Consider the following 21,551-nt stretch of genomic DNA (forward strand, 5'->3'; position numbering starts at 1 on the left):
ATGTCATCAACCTCCGCACGAACGCCAGGTCCCAGACTACAAGTCCCATAATCTATTGCGTCATCCTTTTAGGAACCTTCTATCATGATTTCTACATTCATTCATCCCAAAATTGTATAGCCCAGCCACTGTGTGCCAGGCCTTGTGTTAGGTTCTGGGGATACATAAATGCACAAAGCAGACCAAAGTCTTTGCCTCTCGTGGAGTTTAACATTTACATTCCTTGGAAGTTTTAAGTGATTTTTTTTTTTTTTCCGGCGTTCTACCAGGAAGACTACAGCTCCCATGATCCCTTGTGCTTGCTCTATGGGACTACAATTCCCAGGAGACCCAGCTCACCAAACAGACCTCTCTCTTCATTTCCAACGATTTGCTCAGTTGCAAGGTCAAGTTTTACATCCACAGTTGCCTCCCCCTCCTCCCACAACAAAGAGAGGGTTTAAGTAAGTTCCACTGTAAATAGTTTTATTTTAAGTCTCCATAGTTTCTGACGGGGAGTTTATGTGAAACTTTAGCAGTTCAGCCGAACAGCCAACTACAGCTTGCACTCTGGAGTAATTGAATGGACAACTCCTAGGTGGTGCCGCGCGTCATGAGAACTACAGCTCCCAGGAGGCAGCGCGGCGAGTGGGGCGGTCCGCAGCAGTGCCTGTAGGACCCCGGGGCTGTCCGGCGCAGTGGCCGCAGGACCCCGGCGGCTACCCATGCTGAGGTGAGTCTGCTAGAGTCTCTGCTGTCGGTGTCCCTGTCCCATTTCCGTCGCCGCCCCACGCGGCTCCCCCGCCAGCCAGGATGCTGGAGGAAGCGGGCGAGATGCTGGAGAACATGCTGAAGGCGTCGTGCCTGCCACTCGGCTTCATCGTCTTCCTGCCCGCAGTGTTGCTGCTGGTGGCGCCGCCGCTGCCCGCTGCCGATGCGGCGCACGAGTTCACAGTCTACCGTATGCAGCAATACGACCTGCAGGGGCAGCCCTACGGTGCGTGGACCCCGGCCTCCCTCCTGGGCCTCCCTCGGGCGCCCGCCTCCCTCAGCCCCTACTCCTCGGCCTCTGGCCCAGCCGGCCTCCTCCCAGCCTTGCCCAGGCCCAGCCTCCCCGAGTCAAGATGCCCCTTTCTCTCAGCCGGTTCCCTGCCCCTCTTTCCCTAGGACCCGCCACTCCGGCCTGTTCAGAAGCCAGACCCTCACCCAGGCCCAGGCAAGTCAGAGCCTGGATGCCTGGACCTCCGCTCGGTCCCTAGGTCTCCGCTCAGTACCCCCGGGAACTCTCCACCTCCCCGCCGCACTGGCTCCCACATCTTCCCGTCCCAGACAAGGGCTTCATGTCCCAGAACCCATAGCTCCGACTCTCAGGCCAAGCTTCTCCTGCTCCTGGACTCCTGGGTCCTCTCTCCAAGTTCCCAGCTGGGCCAGAGACTCGTTCCCCAGGCCCCTCCCTGGGACACCACCCTGGTGCCCGTCCTCACTGGGTCATACTCTGCACCCAGAACTTCAGCCTCTGACCTGGTTGATTTGGAGGTGAGCCTGCCTGCTCAGTGTCTGCCAGGTGAGCAGCCCAATGTGGTGTTCCAACCAGCCCTGGCTCCGCACAGCCCCTGGGTTTCCATGGTGCTCTTTGTGCAAGGCCTGGTCCCATGTCAGGGCCCATTTCTGTCCAGGCTCTCAGCTCTGCCAGGTCCCCAGCTCATCAGCCAGATCCCTCAAAATTCCTTAGCCAGTTTAGTCCCTGTGCCTTCAGGTTCCTGAGGATTCCTTGGACCCATGTCTTGTTCTCTTCTTTGGGGAATACCCCCCTCAGTCTATCTTCCTATACCCAGTTTCTTGGAACACCACTTGCTCCCTCCCCAGGATTTCTGTATTGTCTCTGACCCCCGGACCTGGGTCCTGCGCAGCTCCTTGTTCCTCACTCCTGCTTCTTCACCTGCCTGTGGTAGTTCTGACTCCAGTGCCCAAGTAATCTTAAATTCCTTTGTCTCTGTTGTTCCAGAACCTTCTGGTCTCTAGGTTTCTCTTACAGCTCGGTGCCTAGGTTCCCCTTGAGTCAAAGCCTGATTTCCTCATAAAGGAGCCTCCCTCTCCAGTTTTCCTTGTCCCTTCATCTCTGAGGGGTCTGCCTCAGTTCTCTTCGACTGACCTTTCCTTTTAGAACATCTCAGACAACCTGAGACCCCTGATTCCTGAGCCACTGCCAGGCCTTTGAAGAGCCTCAGGCTCTGGAGATATGTCCAGACTTCCCCTGAGATCCCACCTCTCCACAGAGTTTTGTCGTTTCTGTTCAAAGCAGTGGTTATCAACCCAGGGTCATTGGGTGATGACTTTATGATTGTCACATTGAGGATGTTCCTGGTTTCTAGTGGGTGAAGGCCAGGGGTCCTGCCCATCACCTCACAGTGCCCAGGATGGCCCCCCACAGAGAAGGATCCAGCCCCAGTGCTTAGGGGAGAAACTCAGGGTTACAACGATGGTTCTGAACCTAAAGCCTCAGGCTCTGGAGGGGTGGGGATGGGGGGCCAGGAGCCCCTAATATTGTGGGCATGTTTCTGTGCAATGACATTTTCCTGGGAGAAGGATCAGTGCTGTGCACTGGAACTTTCTGTGACTGTCAATGGGTTTTGTATTTTCACTGATATGGAGGCCGCCAGCCACAGCTGGACACTGAGCACGTGAAATGTGGCTCATGCAACAGAAGAAGGGAATTTTTAGTGTTATTTATTTGTAATAAAGAGAAATAGTCATGTGTGACTGGTAGCTGCTGTCCTGGTCTAGTTTTTCTTGGTTTCCCAAAGGAATCCATAGTCCAAAAGGCCCAGATCCTAAAACTCGATATAATGAATTTTTCCAGATCCTGAGTCTCAGTTCCTTCATTTACTCCTGTCATTCAGTCCCAACTCAGATGACTTACACTCGGAAGCCTTACCAAGAGCCTCTTGCCCTGCTCCTCCCAGCACACCCAGCTTCTCTTTCTGGCCCCTTTGACAGCTGTAATCCGCAGCCTGGATCCCCCCAGCTCTCCTTTGTACCTCTCAACACTGTCCTGCTTGCACCTGGTGTGGCCTCCTCTCTTTCCTCCAAACCTGCCCAGGAAATGCTGGCTGGATTTGTGGAGGAACCAGGTGCCAAGTGACCATCTTTCTGAATGCAGAGCCATGTTCTCCCTTTATTGCAGATCCTTGGGCATCTTCTCTGTCCTTGATCTCTTCTCTCCTTTCCCTAAACTTTTTTTCCCCCCTTTTCCCTCCTTTCTTTGAGTCCTTTGCTCCTGATCCTGGGATTCCTTCCTATTTTTCTGACTTGATCTGCACCCCCACATGCCCTCCTTCCTGGCCCCCCCATTTTTGTTGCTCCTTGTTAGAAACCTAAACATAGCCTGCTCTACATGGGGCATTTATAGAGACTTTAGGTTCCTGGGGTGGTCAGAGGGGGCCTGGTGGGGCACCCACCCATCTTAGCCAAGTGCTTCTTGTCTGCAGAGCAGGGAGACAGAGGCCTGGCTTGAGAAACTTTGATGAGGCCCCACGAGTGGGGCTTGCATATTCACACTGGTCATAGCAAGCGACCAGCATAGATGTGGGGTGGACCATTGCTGCCTGGGGAGAAGCTGGTGGGACAGTTGGTGCTGTGGAGGAGGCTTGGTTATTGGAAGGAAGGCCCCTCAGGGGTCTGAGGCGTTGCTGCTTGTTCTCCAGCAACAGGAAGACCCAGTGTGGCTGGAAGAAGTCCCGGGTTGCTCTCTGCTGGTGGTGCCTTTGAGAGCTGGTCTGCTAGGTCACTGCTGATTGCAGTCTCCCAGGTATCTTTGACACCCTCACCTAGAGCACACGCCCCAGGCTCCCCACCTCTGGTGCAATTCTGACTCTGGGTCTTTGGTTTCCCAACTTCCTGTTCACTCCTGTTGAGAAACAGGGCTGGGCAGCTGCCCAGGAAGGAAAGGCGTGTGCTCTTTGTGCTGTGCTGTGAATTGTGCTGAGGGAAATACACCAGGTACAGGGAGGGCTGCAGATGTGGCCTTGCTCCCCTACCAGGTGGACTCTGGCCTTCCTGAGGTGACTGCTGCTTCAGTGGCGCTTGCTGTGTGCTCGTGTGCTGTGGTTAGCAGCCCGCTCATGCCTATCTCAGTCTTAATACCATAGGCTCAACAAGGCCCTAGGAGGTGGGGGTGTTAGCACCCCAGACTGTCAGGGCTTCCTCACCTGGGATTGCCCTTCAGCCCTTGTAAGTAAAGTTTTACTGGCACGCAGCCACACCCACTGGTTGATGTGTCTCTGACCCCAGAACTAAGTAGTCATGACAGAGCTGGTGTGGCCCAGTCAGGCCAGAGGTTTGATCCTTTGGCCCTCGATAGAACAGTTTGCAGGCTCCACTCAGGTTTGGTCCCACTGTGGGAACCAGCGACTTCTGTGTCCAGTGCTGTCCACCGAGCCCGAATCTCCGCTGGTATGGAGTGGGGGTGTGGGAGTCACATCAGCAAAGATGACCTCTGCCCTTGGGGCACTCAGAATCTGGGGGACAGTCCCTGGCTTGCTCTTTTTCCCTTCCTTCTCTGGCCTTGCCTCCTCCCTCTGGAAATCAGGGTCCTGATTCCTGCCCTGCAGAAGCACCAGGCCCAGAGGGAAGGTGCACACAGTTGACTCCATAGGCTGCCCTCCATGTTTTCACCCCTGGGTGACATTTGAGGCTGTGGGCCCCTGGGAGACTGAGGGCCTGAAACAAGTGGGGCATGGAGGAGGGGCCTTCCAGGCATTCCAAGACCTTTAAGGGCAACCTGAAGGTCTTTGTTGCCTTCTCCCTGCCTAAAGTAGAGAATAGTTTGTTAGAGGATTATGGCCCACCTTTATTCCTTGGTTGCAGGCCGCCTGCTGCAGAGATGGCCTCCCCCTATTCCCACATGGGAAGCGGTCCCTACTGTGTCCTTCCAGCCTCCTCTCCCCACCATCCACTTAGGGCACTCCAGTGGAAGCAGCTTTTCTCCCGTCCGCTCACTTTCCCAGAGAGCTCATTCCTGGAAAGCAGAGGCAGGGATCTAGGCTCCTGGCCCTGAGCCTGAGGCTTAGTGTAGCCTAGCATAGGTCCCCATCTCTTAGTATATGGATGACGCCTTCCCTGAGCTTCCACCTCCAGGACGGCGCGGGGGCTGGCTCCCCGGGGAAGCCAGATCACTTCTGTGTCCTCCTCTGTGCTCACTGCCTAGGTCTCAAACTGGAGGCCCTGGGGGCCCCATCTAGTCCCCATATGGTTAGGGTTTGCTCGCTTGCTCAGCCTGGGTCAGCCTGCAGTGTGCGAAGCGTTCTGGACCCCTTGCTTGCCTGTGCCAGTGGTCCCCATGTCCTGCTGCTAACATCATCAGGGCTCCTCCGGGGGTGCCTTTCTCCCCCAGAACTCTCAGGGCGGCAGTGTTTGCATGCTGTGTGCCCAAGGGGACCAAGCTCTCTGCGACATTCTGGCTCTGACCCCACCACTTTTGGTTAGGTGCGGGGTGGAGAGATTTATTTGCCTGGGGGAAGCTTGTGAGTGGCCGGAGTCCATGCGCGTTCTGGGACTCAGGCTCTTCCGCTCTGAGTCTCTGGAGCTTTCTCAAGCTCTTAAAAGAGAGGTAGAAGTTGGCACTTGGGTGTAGAGCAGGGAGAAGTTTCTACCTGGGGTGACTGTCCCCAGGGGACTCTTGGTGATGTTTAGGGACATTTGTGGTTATTGTCTAGGGACATCTGTGTTTGTCTCAGCTGGGGTTGCTCTTGCCATTGAGGGGTGGAAGCCAGGGATGCTGCTCAACCCTTGGCAGTGCCCAAAATACCCCTCCACAGAGGATGACCGGGACTGGCCTGTCTGGAGCTTTCTGAGGGTCACTGAGGGAACTTAGTGTTTGCTTATTTGTTCTCCCGGCTGGTGTTCATCAAGAATCCGTGGGGTCAGGAGTAGCTGTCAGTGCTAGTTTTACACTGCAGTGAATGAGGCCTCTGCCCCCAGGACCCCACTCTAAGTAGAAGAATAGATAGGCATAAACATTCTAGGTGTTGCTGAGGGAAATGACCAAGGCAGCATTAGAGCCCTGGAGGGCAGGGGGCACCTGGCAGGAGCGGCCAGAGAGAGCAGGACAGGGCCACCAGGCTCAGGTCAGCCAGGCTAGGGTTTGGGTTTGCCCCAGGGTTCTGGGAGCCTTGGAGGGCAGGCCTGTGAACTTGTGCAAGAGGAAGGGTCTCAGCTTTCCTTCAGGTCTCAAAAGGTGCTGCAACTCTCCAGGGTTCAAGTGGGCACTGCATTCATGGGCAGTGGGATGCTGGCCGTGGTAGACACATGTTGGGGTGTGTGGGCAGAGGGCTGGTGGGACTCTGGGGGTTTCTGAGTCAGTGGTCTCTGGGCAAAGGTTTTGGACCACACTGAGGGAGTGGCCGCCTTCTTTGTTCCTCCCACAGGCACGCGGAATGCAGTGCTTAACACAGAGGCACGAACCATCGATGCAGATGTGCTGAGCCGCCGCTGCGTGCTCATGCGGCTGCTAGACTTCTCCTACGAGCAGTACCAGAAGGCCCTGAGGCAGTCGGCTGGTGCTGTGGTCATCATCCTGCCAGGAGCCATGGCTGCTGTGCCCCAGGATGTCATCCGGGTGAGCCCCCACCCCCCACCTTCTGCACAGGCCAGACCAGAAGCTTCTGTGAAAAAAAGAATGCTTGGGTTTGGAGTCAGTTCTATGGCAAGTCATTTTACCTCCCTGCGCCCTTGCCCTTCAGGAAGCAGATGGTGCCTGTTCCCCTTCATCATGGGTCCCTATCCCCCTTGGGTAACTCTGTAGGCAAGGGGCACTGGGTGGTATTTGGGGACATCTGTGGTTGTCACAACTGGAGGTGCTCTTGGCATCAAGTGGGTAGGAGCCAGGGATGCTGCTTAGCACCCCACAGTCTCCAGGACCGTTCCTACAGAGAGTGACCCAGCCCTGATGTCAGCAGTGCGAAGGGGCAGAGATCTGCTTTCAATGAACAGATTTTGATATGATCCCCCAAAATTTGGTGCTAAAGATGCTTTTGCAGATGAGAAGAGGGTGTGGGGCAGTGCTGGGCAGGTGGTTCATGCCCACTGACCATGTGGGTCTCTGCCATCAGTTTGGAAAGCCAGCACCCATTGCCCACTTACAGCTGAGGAGGTGATGGCCAGTAACGGCAGGACGGGCCCACAGTAACACGAAACCTGACCCAGCCTGGCTGGCTCCAACGCCTGTTCTCCCAGCCCACTTCTTCCATGTTGGGCACCATCCAGGGGACCCCTGGGTGTCGCCACACTTCACCTGTCCCTCCCTCTTCATCACACTCCCCTGTCCCCCTCCTGCCCCTTCCTCTTCTCTTGCACAGTCCTAGCCTCATTAGCTGCCTCAGAGGAGGTATTCTTTCAGGCACTGGCCTACCTGCCCTCCAGGGAGAGCCATTGGGCACCCCACCCCCACCCCCCAGGGCTTTAATCACCTAAACGTGTGTCTCTTCTACAGCAATTCATGGAGATTGAGCCTGAGATGCTGGCCATGGAGACCATTGTTCCTGTGTACTTTGCTGTAGAAGATGAGGCCCTGCTCTCCATCTATGAGCAGACTCAGGCCGCCTCCGCCTCCCAGGGCTCTGCTTCTGCTGCTGAAGGTGGGCCAGGGGCTGCAGCAGCGGAGTGGGTTTGTGGAGAGCCTTCCCTTTTAAAGGCCAAGGCACGCTGTGCCACTTCTGAGACCAGACCCTTAACACATCACCCATACTTAACAGTGCAGGTTATCAGGGCCTGCCCCAGACCCGCTGTGCCACAGTCTTGGGGCTGGGGGCCAGGACTCTGCATTTTATAGCCCCCACCTCACCACACTGCTGCTTTTCATGCAAACAAAAGCTTGAGAACCACTAATTTGGGGGGAGGTGTTTTCCATCTTTAGCCTTTGAGTGTTTATGAAAAACACATTCCGTTTTCTCTGTCAGTCCTACGTGCTGAATACTTCGAGGTCGGTCAGCAGCATTCTTGGGGGAAGGAGAAAACCCCTTTCTTCCTATCAGGGACTGGGGATGCTGTGGTGACCTGGGAGCAGGAGCGGGTTGCTGTTGGGAGTGAAATAGCAAAATTAGTCAAAGAAATGCAGCCAGAAGGAGCCACCCAATGCTCTGTTTCTACCAATTGAAATGTCAGGTGTGACAGGAAAAAAGACCCAGACCTGACAGGAGTGGACAGGCAGGCGGGCTTGTCCATACTAGGAGACTCGGCCAGCTCCTTGGGGAAGTAGTTTGGCGCTGTGTGTTTTAGCTGTAGACAAAGGTTTGATCCTCCTGACCAGATGGTTAGCTGCAGAGGATCTAGATTGAGGGCTGGCAAACCTAGAGCCCTCAGCTGCCTGTTTGTATAAATAAAGTTTTATTGTCACTCAGCTGTATCCATTTTTTATGTATTTATGGTGGCTTTCACGCTACAACAGCACAGTTGGGTGGCTGTGCAGAGCAGAGTAGAAAATATTGCCTCTCTGGCTTTTTATAGAGAAAGTTTGTCAACCCCTAGTCTAGATCAAAATCTAGACAACAGTGACCTGTGTTGTGGCAGCAAAGGAATGAATTTTTGGAAACACCTAATTTCCAGTTAGAATGGAAAGGAGGAGGAACCTTCTACTTAGTGGAATATTGTATAGTCATTAAAAATGACATCAAAAATGACATCAGGCCCTCGCTGGTGTGGGTCAGTGGATTGAGTGCTGGCCTGCAGACTGAGGGGTTGCTGGTTTGATTCCAGGTCAGGGCACATGCCTAGGTTGTAGACCAGTCTCCAGTTGGGGGTGTGTAAAAGGCAGCTGGTCGATGTTTTTCTCGCACATTGATGTCTCCCTCTCTTTCTCCGTCCCTCCCCGCTTCTCTCTAAAAAATAAATAAAATCTTTAAAAAAAAATGACATTGGGGTAGAATTTTAGCAGCATGGGAAAATGCTTATTTAACATTGGTAAATGGAAAAAACAATATAAATTCATAAATATTGATTACAGTTGTCTTTCTTAGAAAAACGTTAAGACTTGGTAATTGCAAAAATATTACAGTTCCTGAGGGTACCTTTCTCCCGGCTTCCCCCAGTGATGATATCTTACGTACCCATTAAAATTGTATTTTTAAACACGTAAATAACAGAAGCAGATGCAAGATGGGGAATTCATAGCTATTTTTAGTCTCTGACCTGAAATGAAAAGGTAGTTGTTTCTAGTCATGAGCAAGCAGGTTACAAACCTCTGGGAGCTCAGGCTTTTTTGGCCTTTGGCGTGGGGTTGGTGGATCATGAGCCATCCGATGGGAGTCTCCTGTTCCTGAGTTGCCTCTAGGGTGACTGTCTCACAGAAGCTGGGTCAGTCCTCGGGAAGCTGGGTCAGTCCTTGGGAGGCTGGGTCAGAGGCTATGCACGTGCCTCTAAATTTGGAATGGAATTTGCCTAAGGGTCCTGCCTGGGGTAGGGGTGACCTTTACCAGCTCTTATCCTGGACACCCAGGCTCTTTCCCATGTCCAATCTTTGTTTTGTGTTGTAGTTTGTGTGGTCAGTTCTACATGCAGCTTTGCGTAGACTGAACACATAGGGTCCAGGGTGTTGGGGAACCCTTGGGCTGACCCCTCCCTACTCCTATTCCCAGTGCTGCTCCACACTGCCACCGCCAACGGCTTCCAGATGGTTACCAGCGGGGTCCAGAGCAAGGCTGTGAGTGACTGGCTCATCACCAGTGTGGAGGTGAGTTCCAGCTCTGTTGCTGTGCTGAGACCCCTGTCTCATCCTCAGAGTCTACCCCGGGGCCCAGTGCACAGAAGGCCATCAGTAAGCACTTGTAGCTGAGCACGCTGGTCTCCGTAGCCCTCTGCTTGGGCCAGGCACTGCCTTTAGTATTAATGGGGCTTCTGTGGGCCCAAATCTCCAGGGGTTTACACCAGATGGTGAAAAGCTGCTTGGCATTGCCCCCCATGTCTGTGCAGCCTCTGGTAAATGTTGGGGTACAGCCACATTGTCAGACACCCCTCCCCCTTCAGGACCTCAGGGCTGTTAAACACACATAGTCATTTGAAAATCACATGCCTTTCTGTGAGTAATTGTTGAGCCCCTGCTGTATGCAGGAGGCAGTGGTGAGCAAGATGCCATCCCTCCCTAGAATTTCTCCTGCATTTTCTGGGAGGCACTTAGGGACACCTAGGCTGAGAGTCCGGGGACCGAGGGAAGTGGCAGTCAGGATAGGACTGGGGTTCTGGGTAGAGTGGGCTGCCCTGCAGAGACTGGGGTGGAGAAGATATGGCAGCCGACAGGGCTGGACAGGCTGATTCAGGATGAGGGGAAGCCGCTACAGCCTCTGAGCAATCACTACAACAGTCAGATGAATATGTTTTTTGAAACTGCATAAGAGATAGTGGTGATTTGGGCAGAGAAAACCTGCACTGGCCAGAGACCTTGTTATTAGACTCCCAGTCAGACCAGGAATAGAGCCCAGGGTGTCTGTCTGGGTCCCAGTGATTGAGTTCAGTTGCAGTTGATCTGGGTTCCTGAGGAGGTCACAGCAGATGAGCCACTGAGGGTCTGGTGGGCCCTGCTCACCATTTGGGGCTCTCTTTTAAACTGCCAGCCTGGTTGCCATGGCCTTTGGTTCTGGAATTGTCTGTGCTGCCATGAGCCCTCTGCCATCCCTGTTATTCACCTGAGAAGCAGTGTCAGGGAGGAAGTGGGGATGCTCAGATTCCCTCCCACTGTCCCCAGCTAATGCTGGCACCCTCTTTGGAGCCCTAGGGATTTCATTGCCAACTGCACTGTTTCTCCTCATCATCAGAGTTCTGCCCTCTGAAACAGTGGCTTGTAGCTCGGCCTGTGAAGGGTGGGCTTGGTTTCCAGGGCAAGAAGCATGCTGTAAGAAGAGTGAGCAGATTTTCGTCTCTAGAGCCATAGTCAGCAAACTGCAGCCCTTGGCCAAGTATGGCCCCCATCCTGTTTCTATAAATAAAGTTTTATTGGCACACAGCCATGCCCATTCGTTGACATATCACCCACAACTGACTAGTCATGACAGACCATAGAGCCAGCAAAACTAAAAATACTACCCTCACTCCACTCCCACTGGGTGTGGGTAGCCTGGACTCTTCTGGTGATCAGGACCTCAGCTGGCTGGTACTTCACAGACTGTCTTTCCACAGGGGCGGCTGACAGGCCTGGGTGGAGAGGACCTTCCCACCATTGTCATTGTGGCTCACTACGATGCCTTTGGAGTGGCCCCTGTACGTATACGCTTGCCTCGGAGGAGGGGAGGTGGGCGCCTTTGCTCCCACACTGCTGCAGTCAAGGTCAGAGGTGGAAGTGGCTGTCTGTGGACAGCAGCCGCAGTCAGCGCGGCAGCTGCTATTCAGAGGACCCTTTAGGCATTACCTCAGTTCCCCATGAGGACCCTGCAGAGTGGGTGGCCTTGTGGAGCTGAGACAGAGGCTAAGCTGGGGTGGGGCTCATGGCCAGGGTCTCATTGCAGATAGGTGGTCAGGCCAGGAATAGAGCCTGGGGTGTCTCTCTGGGTCTCCAAGATAATTCGCTGGGAGGACTCCGGACTCAGCAAATGGTCATCCTCATGGCCATGGTTTGTAGAGATAGGACAGAGAAAAATGAGCCAAGGAAAACTGCATTGAGCAGATCGAGGTGGGGACCAGGTGTAAGCTTCCAGAGCCCTCTCCTGGTGGCGTCCACAGGACACACTTATTCCCACAAAACAAGATGTGACAATGAGTGTGAATGTGGTCCCCATAGGACTCACATAGACCCAGTGCCCAGGGTTCTCACTGGGGGCCAGTCATACGGACCCCTGTGCCTGGCACATACGAGATCCCAGACTCTAGGAGGAGAACATATGCACATGATGAACCATGTGTTTGCATAGGCAGTTTATGGTCAGGGAGCCTCACCCCCCTGTTGGTGAGGGTGGCGGGAGCCCCCAGAGTTCAGTTCCAGATGCCACTGAGGGCCAGCCTGAAGTCAAAGGTGCATGTAGCCCTGCCCCAGGTTGCAGGCATCCGTGGGGCCATACTCTCAGAGCACGCAGCACAGTGAGATCGGGGCTTATGCCTAAGTGTAAATCTGCTTCCTTCATCAAGGAAGTCTTGCTTTGAAAGAACAACCACCTGGACCAAACAGGGTACGGAGGGTGGGTGGAACTGCAGCCTGGTGCGAGCTCCTGACTGCGCCACAGACCAGTAACAGCTGTTCCAGAGGCCACACCACCTAGAAGGTCAGGGCCATCCTTGAGGACACCTGGACCTGTCGGGGTCTGGAAACTGGCCCTGACCAGTCAGCTGAGAACAACGCTTCTCAACTTGTTCATTATTCCTTTTCAGACATTTTTGTCCTAATTTTTCACTGTCTATTAACTCTAAAAAATATTTTGAAATGTAATTCCCATAATGTAAAACTGACTCTTTTAAAGCATACAATTCAGTGGTTTTTTAATATAGTCACAAGATTGTATAACCATCACCACTGTCTAATTCGAGAACATCCCATCATCCCAAAAAGAAATTACGTATGTAGCCTTTGGTGTCTGGCTCCTTTCTTTGAACATCATGAACTTTAATGCATTGATATAGTGTATGTTGGTTTATGGACTGTGACCTTGGGAGGGTCCCAAGCCATTATGGAATCCAAGATTTTTTTTCTTTCCACAAGAACCTGTCATTGCCTTATTGGAGTCTTGCTTTTGATCATAGAACCCAGATGACTGGGGCGGGGGGAGGCTTTCAAGGCACAGAAGGCGGTGGTCTGGCTGGAGGGAACCTGGGGTCTCTGATTCCCCCCACAATGATGGGTGTGAGGGTCTGGGTGTACATGCTGAGGCTGACAGAGGCTACCCTGGTGACACGGCTACCTGCCGGGCACAAGACAGAGTTGCTGTGAGCAAGGAGACTCAGAAGGGCCTCAAGTGTCCAGGATCTCATCCTTGTGGACGTCAGGGTGCTGTCAGGGTGGGGTTCTAAGCAGAGGAGGGCAGCTATCCCAATTGTGTTCTAAATGGGGTCCAGGGACAGGCAAAGTGGGCTGCAGTGCTGTGGGAAGGGGATAACGAGGTGCTGTGCGTGGCCGTGGGGGCATAACTGCCAGCCTTGTCTTGCCCGCCCACAGTGGCTGTCTCACGGTGCGGACTCCAATGGGAGTGGCATCTCGGTGCTGCTGGAGCTCGCCCGCCTCTTCTCCAGGCTGTACACCTACAAGCGCACCCATGCAGCGTAAGTGATGGCCAGGTGGGAGGGACCATGGGCCAGGTGAGGCCACATGCTAATGGAGCCACCTGGTTACATTTGAGCCTCATGGTCCACGTGCAGTTCCAACCCAAGGAATAACAGTGCTTGTATTTTGAGGGCTACCATGGGCCAGGCCTCTCCCTTTCATCCCCTGGAATCCCACTCAGGAGGCCCAGCTGCTGTTAGTCCCGGCAAGTGTTGTGGATCCTTTCAGCTGCAAGTAATAAAAACCCTTGAAAAAAATAGCCACTTAAACTAGCGTCCTTATCTTGGCACTGTGGAGGCCATCTTCTGTTTGTTCACCCACACACTGCACTGCCCTGGGGCAGAAAGGGACTCAGTGAGAGTGTCAGGTCTTCTAGAGCTGTTGTCACCAAGCTCTGCACACAGGGTAGCTGAGTAGCAGACATTTATGTTCCCAATTCTGGAGGCCAGAAGGCCAAGATCAAGGTGCCACAGGGCCGTGTTCCCCACTAAGGCTCTGGGGCAGGGCCCTTCCTGCCTTCCCCAGCTTCTGGGAGCTGCCTGCAGTCCTCAGAGTTCCTTGGCTTTGGCTCTGTAACTCCAGTCTCTGCCTCCCTCCTCACGTGGTCCATCCTTCTGTCTTTTTTTCTCTCCCATGAAGACCTTTGTGGCCCTGGTGGAATGGGTGCGGTGGATGAGGGAGGCTGGGGATATGGGCCTTTGTCATAGCCCTGGACTCAGTCCCGCTTCAGCAAAAAGCAGTGCTCAATTCCTTCCACTTTTTATCTTCTGGGCCTGTTTCCTGGTTACTTGAAACCAGGTTGTCTCCTGGTTTTGAGAACTCAGAAGCCTCTGGGGCAGTGGTTCTCACCTGGAGGTGAGACTGCCCTAGGGAATACTGGACCATTTCTGGGGACATCCATGGTTGTTGCAACTTGGGGTGCTTCTGACATCAAGTGGGGGGGCTGGGAATGCTCTCCACACGCCAAGGATGGCCCCCCACAGACATGACCCGGCCCTGATAGCAGCAATGTGTAATAGGGAAACCCTGCCTTGAGGGCTGGGTAGGATTTTGCACTTGGGGGAGAGCACCTCCTCCTTGTTGAGATCTGAACAATCATCTGCCCAAGCTGACATCTCTGCTCTCCCCACCAGGTATAATCTCCTGTTCTTTGCCTCCGGAGGGGGCAAGTTTAACTATCAGGGGACCAAGCGCTGGTTAGAAGACAACCTGGACCACACAGGTTAGTGGCCCCCAGCTGGTACAGGACCACGGGGTCAGGGGCCCGGGTTTCCCCCCACCCTGAGTCAGCTCCTGCTGCTCCCACAGATTCCAGCCTGCTCCAGGACAATGTGGCTTTCGTCCTCTGCCTGGACACACTGGGCCGAGGGAACAGCCTCCACCTGCACGTGTCCAAGCCACCCAGGGAGGGGACCCTGCAGCACGCATTCTTGCGGGAACTGGAGATGGTAGGTTCCCCTGGAAGCAAGGGAGCCTTCTGGGCAGCAGCTTGGCCCAGTGCCAGGCATGTGCCCATTTCACAGAAAGGCTCCTTCTCAGGAGAAGGGACTCAGGTCAGGCCGGGTTATCTACGCTACTGTCCCTCATTAGCTAGTGTTCACCATCAGCCAGGCGTCAGACCAGGTGCTTTGCAAACGTTGGGACCTTCCGTGAGCCTCAGTTGAGTTCCTGGGGGATAAGTGGGTTTCTCCTCATTTCCAGATGTGGGAGGTTCAGGGAGGGACATGGGACCATCCTGGCTCTCAGAGCCCTGTGTGAACATTTGTGGAACGAGCTCAGTGTGAGGGGTCTCTGGCAGACTTGGTGGGGTATGGCCAGCACCCCAGGGCAGTGGGTGGATCCCTGAGTGTGCCACCCACACAGGTGGCCGCGCACCAGTTCCCGGAGGTACGCTTCTCTATGGTGCACAAGAAGATCAACCTAGCGGAGGACATCCTGGCCTGGGAGCACGAACGCTTCGCCATCCGCCGGCTGCCTGCCTTCACCCTGTCTCACCTGGAGAGCCACCGTGATGGCCAGCGCAGCAGCATTATGGACGTGCGGTGAGTGGGGCCCTGAGGCCTCCCACTTTATCTCTTAGCTATCTCCCTGCCATCTGGGTCCTACGAACACAACGGCTTCTTCCAGAATGGGGGGCTAGTGGTAGGCATGGGTGCCTGGAGGGAATGAACCTGCCATGTGGATGGTGGGGGCAGGGCTGGAACTAGCCTGACAGCTCAATAAACAGGAGGTTCACCTGCACTAAGTAAGGGAGTCCTGGAGACAGGGAGGACACAGTGAATGGTCTGCCCCCACCCCCGGCCCTTATGCATGACTTTTAGACCCTGAGCACCTCGGTTCACCCTGTGGCTTCTGCCGCAGGCCTTTGCACGGCTGTGCTGTGGCCTAGAGAGCTATGCCCCGTCTCCCTGGCCCCTTGTGCCTCCGTGGGAGCCCTTCCAAGCAACTCCTCACTTTCTCGTCCTCTGTGTTGATAGGTAGCTCTGGCTTCCATAATTTTAGGACCTCACATCCCATTACTTCCCCTGCTGGCATGGCAGCCCTCTGTGGAGCCAGGTTTTATGGTGGTGTCAGCTGCCAAACCCTGTCCTGGGATAGTCTTCCTCTGCCCTCTCATTGGCCAACCCTGGGCAATGGCCTAGCTACTGGACATGCGTCAGCTGGGTTTTCAGGGGGGCAGAGAAAAGGTGGTCCTGAAGGGAGGAGGTGGCACTGAAGCCAAGAGACCTGAGTCAGGAGAAGGGCGTTCCATGGCAGAGGGTGCTGAGGGCAAAGGGGAGTTGAAGGGAAGGAGAAACAGACACCAGGGAGCGAGCCAGGCCACCCCTCCACTTGCCCCTCTCAGGGCGATTCCAGCATCTCACACCCACTTGGATCAGTGACGTTTTGCCTCCAAATTTCCGTTTTTTGGGTCTGTGTTGCCGGCAGTCCTCGGTGTTCCTTGGCTTGGGGCTGCATCACCCCAGTCTCTGCCCATGTTGTTACAGATTACCCTCTTACAGGGACAGCAGCCATTGGCTGTAGGGCTACCCTGCTTTAGTGTCAGCTCACCCTAACTATCTGCAAAGTGCCTGCCTCCACATCAGGTCACATTCCCAGGTTCTGACCCTCCTCCTGGGTGTTGAATTGACTCTGCCCTCAACAAACTATGGAGACAGGTGCCCTGATCACCTCCATCGCGTGATCTAGATGGGGAAACTGAGGCTTAGAGGGGTTTGGTCATTTCAGGCAGACATAAGGAGCCAGGCCTGCTTCTCTGCACCTACAAATAACCCTCGAACGTGCTAGACAGCCTTTTCAGGAGGGCAGGGCCCCAATTTTAAAGCAGAATCTGGCTCTGGCCAGGCGGCTCAGTTGGTTGGAGTATTGTCCCACACACCGAAAGGCTGTAGGTTTGACCCCCGGTCAAGGCACTTACCTAAATGGGTTTCCTACAGGAGGCAACTGATTGATGCTTTTCTCTCTTCTCAACCCCTCTTCCTCTCTCTCTAAAATCAGTAAACATATCCTCAGGTGAGGATTAAAAAAAAAAAAAGAAAAAAAAGCAGAATCTCAAGTGCAGAGAGGTACCTGCATTGTCTGAGAAGGCTGTGACTTCTCTTACTTTTACTATCATTAGATATGTGATTGCTTTTGTTTTTTTGGTTATAAATGATGAAAATTCCAAATAGACATAGATATTTTTTCACATCTGCCCATGAAGGTCCCGGGTTGATTCTAAAACCCTGACCCGCAACACAAGACTCATTGCAGAGGCCCTGACGCGAGTCATCTATAACCTGACAGAGAAGGTGAGACCTTCACTGTGGCCGCGAGCCCTCCACCCCAGTGCACCAGGTGGGTCTGGACTGAAGATCTGCCCCTTCCTCTGTTTGCAGGGGACCCCCCCGGACATGCCTGTCTTCACAGAGCAGATGGTAACCACTGGACCAGGTGGGCAGGGGGCCTGGGGCAGTGGTGGGCAGGGGTCCCATGAGCATGGCCATGTCCCTCGTAGCAGATCCAGCAGGAACAGCTGGATTCAGTGATGGATTGGCTCACCAACCAGCCCCGGGCTGCCCAGTTGGTGGATAAAGATGGCACATTCCTCAACACGCTGGAGCACTACCTGAGCCGCTACCTGAAGGAGGTGAAGCAGCACCACATCAAGGCCGACAAACGGTGAGGTGCCGACAGGCCCCATCCCGTCCCAGGCTTGTGAGAGGTGTAGCTTGCCAGTGATCATGCTCTTCTAGAGCCTTCTACACCTCTCCCAGTGCCAGATTGAACAAAAATAAAATACTGTTGTCCTTTACAAGATTACAAAGGGTCTTAATATCTGAGAGGGGGCGATAGTTATTTTTTATGAACCAGGGGAATGGACTTGGGGGGGGGATTGCTGGGGGAGGGAGATGCTGGGTGGAGGGGAGTAAAGGGGAGAAAATTGGAACTGTTGTAACAATATAATCAATAAAATACATTAAAAAAAATAAAATAAAATACAATACTGGATGAAAAATAAAATGATAAAAAGGACAGGGTGCCAGTTAAATTTGAGTTCCAGATAAATAACAAATTGTTTTTTAGTGTAAGTATATCCCATAGAGTATTTGTGATGTATTTCACTAAAAACCTATTTTTCGTTTATCTGAATCCACAGAGAATGGGAGTCCTGTGTTTATCTGGCAGCCCTGTACACCCATCCACACTCTGGTCCTTTTGTACTCCACAGCAGGTGGCTTATAGCTGGCCCCTGTCTGCCCGCAGGGTGCTCCTCCCCACTGCGACCTCCCTGGGTTTTATCTTTGTTCTTCTCAAGGCTCCCCAGCTCCCAGTTGTGCTGAGCAGGCCCCTCAGGACCTGTGGAAGAAGGGGCACCTGTGGGTGTCCACAGGCAGGAGCTGTCCTCCAGACTGCTCGTTGCCCTTGCTGGCCTCCGCCTTCCTCCCAGCTCATGGCAGTCTTAGGAGACAGAGAACTTAGATGAAATTGAGACTCAAAGTGGATCCACAGCCATGGAGCCAGGGTCTCTGATTCCCAGGCCATGGTTACCCGCCCTGTCAAGAAATGCTTTCTAGACCAGTAAAGTTTCTCTAGTCACCATATTTCATTTTTACAGAGTACATTTTAACACCAAAAAAAGCAATAGGAAAGAGAAGACTTCAGAATAAAGGGCAGTTCTTTCCCAGGAGGAACAGTAGCAGCCTCGAGGAAGCACACACACGGGGTGTTCCCTGCTGTGTTGCTGGGCTGGTGGGACCTCTGGGTGGTCTAGTGTCTGGGGGTGGCAGGGGGGCCACAGGACCTGGCCCGGCTGTCGGGACGAGTCCACTGAGAACACACTCTCTCCCAGGGACCCCGAGTTTGTGTTCTACGACCAGCTGAAGCAGGTGATGAATGCCTACAGGTGAGCTGCTCTGGCCCAGGAACCCGTCCAGGGGACTGTGGTCCACAGGACGGCCAGGGAGCGGCAAGTCCCACACCCTCCCCTGACCCCTGACTCGCCTCTCTCCAGGGTCAAACCAGCCATTTTCGACCTACTCCTGGCAGTCTGCATTGGCGCCTACCTCGGCATGGCCTACACGGCGGTCCAGGTGAGCACATGGGGCTCAGATGGGAGGGTTGGACTGGCCAAGTGAGTTCTTGCCCCCATTCTGCCTAAAAGCAGGTGACTCCACAGGTCCCTGGGCCTCCCTTGGTGGGGTTTGTCCCCGGCCTCATTCATGACCTCACTTGCGCCCTCCTGCTGCCCCCAGCACTTCGACCTCCTGTACAAAACAGTTCAGAGACTTCTCCTGAAGGCCAAGACACAGTGACATGGCCCTGCCAGCACCATGGGCCCCCCGCCTGCCACCCTCACCACCCTCGGTCTGCAGGGGCTTGCTGAAACCTTGAATTACAGAGCTTTTCCGTGTTGCTCTTGAGAATTTGGGGGATTCTTTCTCTTTTTTTGTCCTTTGAACTCCGTTGGAGGAGCATTTGGAGTTCTGGGGCCAGGCCATGGACTTGGGAACTAGCTGCGGCTGAGCCTTTGGCCCGGGAGATGGCCCTGCAGCCCACAAGGCGCTAAGCCATGCTACAAAAGGAAACTTATCCAGCGCAGCCTTGGGGTCACTCCTGCTTGTGATGCTGACCGTAGCTGGCACTGGCTCTGCGTCTGTCCTCCGCGCTGTCTCCATCCCCCTTGGTGACTCGGATACTCTCTTCATGTTTGTCTGAAGAGGGCAGCACCGGCCTCTGTGGTCCCCAGGATGTAGCTCCTCCCTTGGAAGGTTGTGTGTCCTCCCCAAGCCAGGGCTGAGGGACGTGCCTCCCCTAAATTGCAGCTGGTGCCCTGAAGACCCAGTGACCTGGCAGCCTCTCCCACTCGGCCACCTCCCCATCCAGGCCCTGCATCATTGCCCCTCACTGGAGCCTCTAGCCTCTGCTCCCTCTCACTGTGCCCTGGGGAGAATCAGCTTCTCCCCTAGGTTGTCTTCTCTGTTGGCTCCTGGGCTACCAACCCCTGGCTCTCAGGACAAAACAGGTACCTTGGGAGGCCCCAGGGCCAGAGGCAGTCCTAGAAGAGGCCCTGGAGGAGAGGCCCTGGGTTGGAGGCCCACTGGCCCCTCTGCTAACTCACTTCTTAGCCCATCTCCCTCCGCCTGTTTTCTCATCTAGGAAAAGGAAGATGTGTCCTGGGGGAGCAACATCCACATTGGGGAGGGGAGGGCATCAGGGAAGAGTGTTTGCTGGAGATGTGACTGTGGAATCCATAGGGGGAAGCTACAGGCTCCGTGGGAGCCTTGACTGAGCCCTCACCCCACAAACCAGGTGCCTCATGGGGTGTGAGCTTCTCCCGTGGTGGGGAGGAGGCCTCCAGCACCGGATGGACCTCAGGGAGATGCAGGTGTACCAATTCATGAGCAATAGAATCAATCAAGTGTTAAGTGCTAGGGGAGGGTCGGGACAGGGGAAAAGGGGCTCCAAGGGCTCCAGGGAGGTCTGAAGTGGTCTAAAGGGGCAGGAGGACTGGCTGTCCCACCCCTCACTGAGCCTGCTGCTGCATCTTCCCCAAAGCCCTTCAGCAGGAGGGACTGGGCTACTCTGGGGACTCTTGTCTCTGCCTTCACCTCTGGCCTCCCACCTTTGCCAACCAGTCTTTCCCTCCTTGAGCATGTCTGGCTGTCCTGTCCAGCCTTCCAGGCTCTGAATGTTGGCTAAGCCAGGCCTATGGAAGGGTCACCGTGGGGGCCACGGAATCTTCTGCCTCATTTCTCCTCTGCCTTGCCTGGTGGACCGACTTCCCCCAGAGACTGTTCACCAAATGCCCGGCAACCTCTCGGGGCTCATCTTTCCCCTTGTGACAGTGATGGGTGTACCATCTGGGGTTGCCCAGCGAGTGTCCTCCCTCCCCAGGGTGGCTGACTGTTTAGAGCTCAGGCTGGTTGTGGGATGCAGCCAGATGATCAGAAAATAAAGCCATATCGAACAATCATCCTTGAGTGTCCTTTCTGGGGGCTCCTGGGGGTGCGATCAGGGCTGATTCCTTGAGGCTATGAGGGGGTCTGTTCCTTGGCTTGTGGATGTATGGCTCCTGTCTGCCTCCACCTTCATATATGTGTGTGTATCTAATAAGGATACCACCCTGGCTGGTGTGGCTCAGTGGATTGAGTGCTGGACTGTGAACCAAAGGGTCGCCAGTTCGATTCCCAGTCAGGGCACATTACTGGGTTGCAGGCCAGGTCCCCAGTTGGGGGAGTGCAAGAGGTAACCACACATTGATGTTTCTCTCTCTCTCTTCCCTCCCCTTCCTCTAAATAAATAAATAAAATATTTAAAAAAGAAAAAGGATACTGATCATTGTATTCAGGACCCACCCTACTCTAGTACAACCTCACTGCAACTAATATCAGTGAATACCCTCTTTTCAAATAAGGTTTCATTCTGAGGTTCTTATAGGACATGAATTTGAGGGGACACCATTCAACCCAATATGTGGAGGGTGGGTGCCAGGCTGTGTGGAGACCCCTTCCACTGGCCAGACCCAACCCTGGCCTCACACCAGGCCCTGGGGCTGTCTTGGTTTGGGCACAGCTTCTGGGATACTCAGGGTATATGGGGTGCTGTTGTTCTGGGTATGGGGAGAGGGTCACGGCTGTCCTCTCCCCTGCCCTCCCCCCTGGTAAGTGGCTTTGGCATCAGCATGGATGCAGGTAAAAAAAAAACACACACACATTTCAGAGGAATGGCCAGCCTGTCACCTCTTATTAACATAGTCTCATGTTTCCTTTACTCTTTTTGCACAAAAAGTTCCACTGATTGTAACCAAGAAATTGAGAGCCACCAGTGGCCCAGCTGGCAAAGATGGCTGCCATCGACG

At 54.2% G+C, this 21,551-nt stretch overlaps 1 protein-coding gene across 5 annotated transcripts; it reads left to right on the top strand.

The window, feature by feature from the left end:
• The first annotated feature begins 640 nt into the window (after positions 1-640).
• Positions 641-20,666, top strand: NCLN (nicalin). Of its 5 annotated transcripts, none has more exons than XM_090289285.1 (15): positions 641-712; positions 6,405-6,595; positions 7,469-7,613; positions 9,609-9,703; positions 11,143-11,223; positions 13,106-13,209; positions 14,344-14,432; positions 14,519-14,658; positions 15,074-15,252; positions 16,914-17,001; positions 17,089-17,127; positions 17,208-17,371; positions 18,543-18,596; positions 18,705-18,783; positions 19,850-20,666. In XM_090289285.1, exons 2-15 carry the CDS (start codon positions 6,479-6,481, stop codon positions 19,976-19,978), a joined length of 1,503 nt encoding a protein of 500 aa, XP_090145411.1. In that variant the 5' UTR covers positions 641-712; positions 6,405-6,478; the 3' UTR covers positions 19,979-20,666. The 5 variants fall into 5 exon arrangements, with proteins under 5 accessions (XP_090145411.1, XP_090145409.1, XP_090145410.1 ...); XM_090289283.1 differs by lacking the exon at positions 19,850-20,666 and adding an exon at positions 18,946-19,769 and having other exon boundaries at positions 653-976; XM_090289284.1 differs by lacking the exon at positions 19,850-20,666 and adding an exon at positions 18,946-19,769 and having other exon boundaries at positions 653-976; positions 17,211-17,371.
• Positions 20,667-21,551: the final 885 nt, after the last annotated feature.

The sequence above is a fragment of the Furipterus horrens genome, unplaced genomic scaffold (assembly GCF_987537825.1).
Source record: "Furipterus horrens unplaced genomic scaffold, mFurHor1.1.pri manual_scaffold_10, whole genome shotgun sequence".
NCBI lineage: Eukaryota > Metazoa > Chordata > Mammalia > Chiroptera > Furipteridae > Furipterus > Furipterus horrens.

Bases quoted from the DNA above. Each gene is read 5' to 3' on its own strand.
- NCLN (XM_090289281.1), top strand. From the start codon at position 793: ATGCTGGAGGAAGCGGGCGAGATGCTGGAGAACATGCTGAAGGCGTCG. The intron at 9,704-11,142 runs GTGAGTTCCAGC...GTCTTTCCACAG, and splicing joins GGCTCATCACCAGTGTGGAG to GGGCGGCTGACAGGCCTGGG. The intron at 17,128-17,207 runs GTAACCACTGGA...TGTCCCTCGTAG, and splicing joins CTGTCTTCACAGAGCAGATG to CAGATCCAGCAGGAACAGCT.